This window comes from Phycodurus eques, chromosome 2 (genome assembly GCF_024500275.1).
Source record: "Phycodurus eques isolate BA_2022a chromosome 2, UOR_Pequ_1.1, whole genome shotgun sequence".
In the NCBI taxonomy this organism is placed as follows: domain Eukaryota; kingdom Metazoa; phylum Chordata; class Actinopteri; order Syngnathiformes; family Syngnathidae; genus Phycodurus; species Phycodurus eques.
In genome coordinates this window covers 19,656,758-19,664,673 of record NC_084526.1, presented here as the reverse complement: position 1 = coordinate 19,664,673, position 7,916 = coordinate 19,656,758, and the positions used below count along the sequence as shown (strand labels likewise).

The 7,916-nt window shown below is 40.9% G+C and overlaps 1 protein-coding gene across 1 annotated transcript; it reads left to right on the top strand.

Moving 5' to 3' along the window:
* Positions 1-2,173: 2,173 nt before the first annotated feature.
* Positions 2,174-6,128, top strand: LOC133397884 (arylamine N-acetyltransferase, pineal gland isozyme NAT-10-like). Its single transcript, XM_061669299.1, has 2 exons — positions 2,174-2,220; positions 3,816-6,128. The coding sequence occupies exon 2, from the start codon at positions 3,821-3,823 to the stop codon at positions 4,691-4,693; it is 873 nt and encodes a 290-aa protein (XP_061525283.1). The 5' UTR covers positions 2,174-2,220; positions 3,816-3,820; the 3' UTR covers positions 4,694-6,128.
* Positions 6,129-7,916: the final 1,788 nt, after the last annotated feature.

Sequence of the window (7,916 nt, the reverse complement as noted above, 5' to 3'; positions counted from 1 at the left end):
CAAACACACAATGAACCTCCTTCTGACCTTCTCTGTACTTCTCCCATCAACATCCTCAAGGCAAATAATGCATCTGTGGTGCTCTTTCTAAGCATGTAACCATACTGTTGCTCGCAAATACTCACTTCTGTCCTGAGTCTAGCCTCCACTACTCCTTCCCATAACTTCATTGTGTGGCTCATCAACTTTATTCCTCTATAGTTCCCACAGCTCTGCACATCACCTTTGTTCTTAAAAATTGGCACCAGCACACTTTTTCCTCCATTCCTCAAGCATTTTCTCATCCGCTATATCAAAAATTAAAAAAAAAAAAAAATTCCACAGCCACTTCTCCTAGATGCTTCCATACCTCCACAGGAATGTCATCAGGACCAACTGCCTTTCCATTTTTCATCCTCTTTAATGCCTTTCTAACTTCCCCCTTACTAATCATTGCCACTTCCTGGTCTACCACACTTGCCTCTTCTACTCTCCCTTCTCTCTCATTTTCCTCATTCATCAACTCCTCGAAGTATTCTTTCCATCTAGCTAGCACACTGCTGGCACTAGTCAACATATTTCCATCTCTATCCTTAATCACCCTAACCTGATGCACATCCTTCCCATCTCTATCCCTCTGTCTGGCCAGTCTGTATAGATCATTTTCTCCTTCTTGAGTGTCCAACCTGCCATACATGTCATCATGTGCCTCTTGTTTGGCCTTTGCCACCTCTACCTTTGCCCTACGTCGCATCTCAATGTATTTATTTCGCCTCTCCTCGGTCCTCTCGGTGTCCCATTTCTTCTTAGCTAACTTTTTTCCTTGTATGATTTCCTGTACTGTGAGGTTCCACCACCAAGTCTCCTTCTCTCCTTTCCTGCCAGAAGATACACCAAGTACTCTCCTGCCTGCCTCTCTGATCACCTTGGCTGCAGTGGTCCAGTCTTCTGGAAGCTCCTCCTGTCCACCGAGAGCCTGTCTCACCTCTTCCCGAAAAGCTGCACAACGTCTTGTCTCAGCTTCCACTACGTGGTTCTCTGCTCTGCCTTTGTCTTCCCAATCTTCCTCCCCACCACCAGAGTCATCTTACACAACACCACCCTATGCTGTCTAGCCACACTCTCCCCTACCACAATCTTACAGTCGGTAACCTCCTTCAGATCACATCGTCTGCACAAGATGTAAGGGGTGTGGCCTCGTGAGTGACGTCAAAGCCTTGAGTGAGTCCTGTTAACCGTTCACCACGCATTTAGTTCAGTGTCATCATCACCTCCATGCTCATTGCGAGTGCTTTCATTTTGATTTTGTGCGTTTGATGTTTGTCACGTTCGATAAACATCTGCAAGTATATCGGTGAATGTTGCACTTGTCAATCAAGGTACCGCTGTATGTTGACCCTGAGGTTGTCAAAATGGCCGCCGAAAAGTATATTGGAGTTTCTGACTTATTTTCATAGTTCCAAAAGAAGAACTGTACTTTCATTTAACAAAATAATCTTCAAGCATGACAATGCACCATCTCAAAGAGATTGCATTAATCCTGTCATGAACAACACTCACGTGACATGCATGTCATGGACTTTTTTTTAAATATGTATATTTTAATTACTAAACTCTAGCAGACAAGTTCTGTTAATTTCTGGCGACACGGTGAACGAGCACATCTGCCTCACAGTTCTGAGGACCAGGGTTCAAATCCCTGTAGCGCGTTACTACCCACCTCTGGTTAAATGTTTCCCACTAACCCTAACCCATCCTAAATCTAACCATGACAAACATCTTTGTTTTTATTTCGTACAAATGTGATACATGTTTGGGACGGTGATTTCTTTACGTCAGCGGAGCCTGCCCTTCCCGCGGCGCAGGAGCCAATCATGTTGCAGTGGGCCTTGTGCTGCCTAGAAACTGCGTGGGAATCCTAATCACGCGTCAATGCGAATAAAGTGACTGAAAGGCATCAGCGACTTTGTTATCCTTGACAATATCCGAGAGCGTTACAATATGAAACAATACAGGACAGCTGTAATAAATACGATTAAGTGATAGAAAATACATTTTGGAAAACAAATTCCTCCATTTGGTCAAGCCGACCCCCATAAGTGTTGGGAAGAATTAGAACGTTCGCTTCCTTGTTTCCTTGGAGGCAGTAGTTTTATTTTGAAAGACTATAGCGGATGTGAGTAAACAGAGTAAAGCTACCTTGACCTTTTGGGTGGGCCGCATCACTTTCGCAACGAAAAGGTAGGGAGAAACTGGAATTACAAATCTAACACGTAAAATAACTTCTTAACTGACTGGTGCAATACATGAATAAATACATACATACCACTACTGCAAGCATAGACCTTAGCTTTAATTTGTGCAACGACGCAGGTACTCTGACACCTACTCCAAAGTCGACGTACGAAGACGAAAGTTTTGAAAAAAATAAATACATAAATAATTATATATATATATATATATATATAGTTCTTGTAAAACAAAGTTTAGAAAAGCAGTGAACGAAAATGCTGACATGGTCTAAATGAGTACAGAGGGGAGTTTGGGAGTGAAGATCGAGAACCGTTACGTCATCAGACATGCCCTGAACTGGTCGCCAGCCAATCACAGGGCACATACAAACAAACAACCATTCGGACTCACATTCACACCCACGGGCAATTTTAGAGTCCTCAATCAACCTACCATGCATGTTTTTTGGGATGTGGGAGGAAACTGGAGTACCCGGAGAAAACTCCGGCACAGGGAGAACATGCAGACTCCACACAGGCAGGGTCTGTCGGTCGGGATTTGAACCCTGGTCCTCTGAACTGTGAGGCAGATGTGCTCGTTCACCTTGTCACCAGAAATTAACAGAACTTGTCTAATAGAGTTTAGTAATTAAATGTTGTTTTTTTTTTAAGTCCATGGCATGCGCGCCACGTGTGAGTATTGTACATGTCAGGATTACTGCAATCTCTTTGAGATGGTCCATTGTCATGCTTGAAGATGATTTTGTTGTTCCAATATACTTTTCAGCGGCCATTTTGACGACCTCAGGGTCAACATACAGCGGTACCTTGATTGATGAGTGCAACATTCACCGATATACTTGCAGATGTTTATCGAACGTGACAAACATCACACACACAAATCAAAATGAAAGCACTCGCAAGGAGCATGGAAGTGATGATGACACTGAACTAAATGCGTGGTGAACGTTTAACAGGACTCGACTCAAGACTTTGACGTCACTCACGTCACACCCCTTAAAGGCACAAATCAACACAGGAATATACTAGTGTGTGTGTGTGTGTGTGTGTGTGTGACTTTGGTCTTAATTACACTTTATAAAATCAGTTATTTTATTGTTTTAGCATGTTTTTTAAAATATTTGTATTTTACAATACAGCGCTATTTGTCTACTAAACCCATGTAACAAAAAGATTCTGGTGGTCAACTACACGGACACCATGCTCCCATTTTTTAATGCACGTAATTCCCATCTTCTATTCAGTGCTCACTTTCTTAAGACCGATGGCTAGATAAAATTAATTTGGCAAAATACCTGGACAAAAAAATGCCTCCACAAAATATGACAGGTACTCTACTTTCACTTTCACTGCAAGGTAACAAACATAAACTGTGGCCAGATGTTGTAAAGTTTGCTGCCGATGTCTAGTGGCGAAATACCTCAAACTTTCTCGTTATTCAAATTTCTGTTCGCAACGTAAAGCAAAACATCGACGGCTCGTAATTGAAAAACATTTGTAAGTTGGGGCACACGCAAATTAATTTACCACTTTACTATGCATATAGAAATATCGCTCAAGGATATCATGTGGTTTCTTTTGCAGGGGAGATGAACCTCGAGGAGTACTTCCAAAGAATCGGGTTCCAGGGCCCGCGCAACAAAGCGGACCTCGCCACACTGAAGCTGATTCACAAGTGCCACATCATGTCCGTCTGCTTCGAAAACCTTGACATGCACTGCGGCGGCAGGATTGTCATGGACATTGAAGTCATCTTTGACAAAATAGTCTGTCGAGGCCGTGGCGGCTGGTGCATGGAGAACAACTTGCTGCTGTCCTGGGTGCTTAGAGAAATGGGCTACGAGGTCACCATGTTGGCTGCCAGGGTGTTCAACCGCACCATCAGTGACTTTTCCCCCATGGAAGGTCACCTCATTAACAGGGTGGTGATTGACGGGAAATCCTACATAGAAGATGTCAGCTTCGGGGTGTCGTCGCAACTGTGGGAGCCTCTGGAGCTCGTCTCCGGGAAGGAGCAAGTCCAGGTGCCGGGCACTTTCCGTCTCACGGATAAAGGGGACTTGTGGATTCTGGAGAAGACTGACAGGAAGCTGGAGATTCTCAATCCAGACTTCGCCGATTCCAATCTGGTGAACAGGCAGCCGACCAGGACCTTGTACTGCTTCACCCTGACGCCCCGCGACGTCGGATATTTCATGGACACCAGCCACATTCTCCAGACGGATCCTGCATCGCTGTTCATCAACAAGTCCATCTGCTCCCTGCAAACACCCACGGGCTTCAGGGCCTTGATTGGCTGGACCTTCAGTGAGGTCACCTACCAGGCCGAGCGGGGCGTGGACGTCTACGATATGAAGAACATGCCCGATGAGGAGATGGAGAGCCTTCTGAGAGACAAGTTCAACATCCGTTTGCCCAACAAACTTCAGCCTGTGAACACTCAACATAAGTATACACTCTAAAACACTGGTTCTTAAACTGAGTCCTAGGGAGCCCCGGGCGTCTACGAGCCGTAGTTTGGGGGTCCGCAAAATAATTTGCAATAGATTTTTATGTCGTTACAAAGTGTGTAACGATGTATCAGGACCAGCTCGCCAATAAAACAAACTTAATCAACCAGTTACTCCTCCCTACCTTTGCGCCAATTAAAAGATATTAATAGATAAATCTGTTATCCCTGCATGAATAAATTCATTTTATTTCAGAAGAAAATATAGTCCTATTTTTCAGAAAATAAAGGAATACAAGTAATATTTAAAAAAAATTGTATTATTCATTTGTTAAAATATGAATTTCTTGCCTTATTAAACTTTGACCTTAATAGCATAATATTACAACTTCATATTGTAAAAATAAAATTTTAGTCTCCTCAGAGTACAACTTTTTATAAAATACGCCTTTGTTGCTTGATGACAGGTCCCTGTTGCTAAATGACTTTGCCATTGCCTAATGATATAATTACATAATTATATAGTCTAGAACATTACATAAATCTATGTAACATGTCACCATGTAATAATCATTACATGGTGACATTACCTAAATTGAGCGGCGCTTTTATTTTCAGGAGTAATACAGGATAAGCGAAGCTTTATAGGCTTTTTTGATTTGTATTTATCTTACACTGTATAAATTCGTATCTACATGTATTTGTTTGGTTTGAAATGTGGTTGTTCAACGATTTAGATGTATCAAACAAATTTAGCCACCAAAGAAATATCTTTCTTGAAAAGTAATCTTGAAAACCTTTTGCAAAACCGGCTTCATTTTCATCTGCAGTGAGTGAATGAGTGCATTAGTCGTGTTAGGATTATTATTTTGGATCATTACTGAAGGCTTAGCCCTTTTCAGATTGTTAATGATACTGTGCGTGAATTTTCACCTCTTAACCAAACAAATTTTAAAAGGAGCTACATTTGTGCCATTTGCTTTTTTTGAGGGGATTTGCTATTGTAGTCTGGAAGTTGCTAAATCGAGAAACAAAAGTGCTAATTTGGTTAAAATGTAAACAACATCAACTCGTAATGGGGAACGTAGTCGATGCAACTGTCACAAGCCCATTTTCACAGGCTGACATTTTCCAACTTTTTCCCTGTGCCACTGGTATGAGAAAGTTGACCAGCCAATTTTCCGGATTGAGATGTACCATTAAAAGCCACGTTCCCACAACTTTCATTTTCAAGTGTGTCATTCTCTATAAATCCTATGCACCGAAAGAAAAAGGGAGGGACGAAGAAGAATTTTTCTGCCTTGAAATGTAGTATGAGAAGCATCTTAAACACTGCCAGTAAAAGCTGTCAATTTTCCAGTTTTTTGGGAGAGACAAAGTCAACCTGGCAATTTTCCGCCTTCGAAGGTAGTGCGAGAAGCCCCTTTCACACTTACTGTAAAAAAATTTCTGCCTTATTATTGTAATGATGTACTGTGTGTACAAACAACGCTGATGTGGATTGCATATTTTTGATTGCAAATGGTATTTTTTCAATAAAAATGATTGATTGTTAGTCTTCATCTCTAAACTCTTGGAATCTGCAAGGACCCTCTTTTTATAAGGTGAAGAATGAACTACTAGTACTAGTACTAGTACTACTATTAATGCAGTTAATGCAGTGGTACCTTGCCTTACAACACGTCTGCCAATTTACAAGTTTTTCAAGTTGCGAGGCCATCGCTTGATCGCTTTTTTCTACAAACAAACTTCAGATACGATGCCGCTCGAGTGAAATGAAAAAAAGGAGTCATATTAACCAATGCACTTTCAGCAGAGAAAGAGACAGCCAAACATGCACATTTTGTATTTTTATTTATTTTTTAATTATTATACTTATGTGTGTCCCTCAAGGGGAAATTCAACTCACACCTTGAGCTAGTGTGGTGGTGACGATGTCTGGCTTAAGGGCCCCTCGACAGCAAACAGCCAACAATTATAGTTGGCTTTTTAATATTTTTGTATGTAGTGGACTCGCACATGTGTCCTCTGACTCCAAAGCCCATGTACGTACAGACTGAGCTACTGCCGAATGAAATGAAAACACTCGTAATGAGCATGGAGGAGGTGCTCATACTGAACAAACCATGAAAAAAATGTGGTAAACCGCCAATGGAACTGACTCCAGGCTCCTGATGGCATTTAATAGGCCACGGCCTTTACAGGCACATATCACACGTATTACATACAGTGTGCATGCGTGTATGACATTTGGCTAAATTACACTTCAAACCAATTCTGTCTTTACCTTCTCTTTTATTATGTTTTCAATATTTATGTTTTACACTACAGTTCTATGTTTATGAAAAACGTAACACAAGAATTGTGTTGGTTTGGGGGGGGGGGGGGGGCGGGAACGGATTAATGGCATTTCAATTAATTTCAATGGGGAGACTAGATTTCATATACAAGTAAATTGAGTTGCGAGCATGATCACAGAATGAATTAAACTCGGAAGTCAAGGCTCCACTGGTACTGCTATATGTGGAATGTCATGTGACCAAACCGGAAAACAGGTTTGCTGACTTCCTGTGTATGCTGTGACAACTAGCATAACTACAGGTTGATGACCCAAACTTGCTAAAATGTTGCTTTCTTAATGGCTGGTGTCTTCAGACAAGTTAAATACATGTATAGGCTTATCATCAGTGTTGGGAAGATTACTTTGGAACTGTAGTTGGTTACAGTTATAAGTTACCACTTTGAAAATGCAATTCCAGTGTAACTATTTCAATTACTTTCTCAAAGTAATATAATTAATTAAATTTGATAACTTTTTTCATTTTGAATGAATGTAACAACAGGACCTTTTGATGTTTCATCTAAACAAGTGGCTTAAAACCATAAGTCATTATTTTGTAATTGACCACATATTTGTTCTTTACACAAATTATAAACTGAGAACACAATATGATGAAATGTAATATATAATGGAAAATGTCTTTTTAGCATAATATGTGTACACCATGTGGAAAAAACCCACACCCACACCATGTTGATGTAATGACAAAATGTATAGTTTGGACAATATTGCTTCATATGACAACCCAGACAAGTGAATGATCCATCAAAAAGAATCCAAATTATAAAGATGAAACTGTTCAAAAGACAATGTTCTTTTATGTGTTCAAGAGTGACTATGAGTCTAACCTTTACAAAACCTCAGACAAACTAACAGATTGCACCACAAGGTGGCA

Excerpts from the sequence above, each read along its gene's own strand:
- LOC133397884 (XM_061669299.1), top strand. The coding sequence starts at position 3,821 with ATGAACCTCGAGGAGTACTTCCAAAGAATCGGGTTCCAGGGCCCGCGC.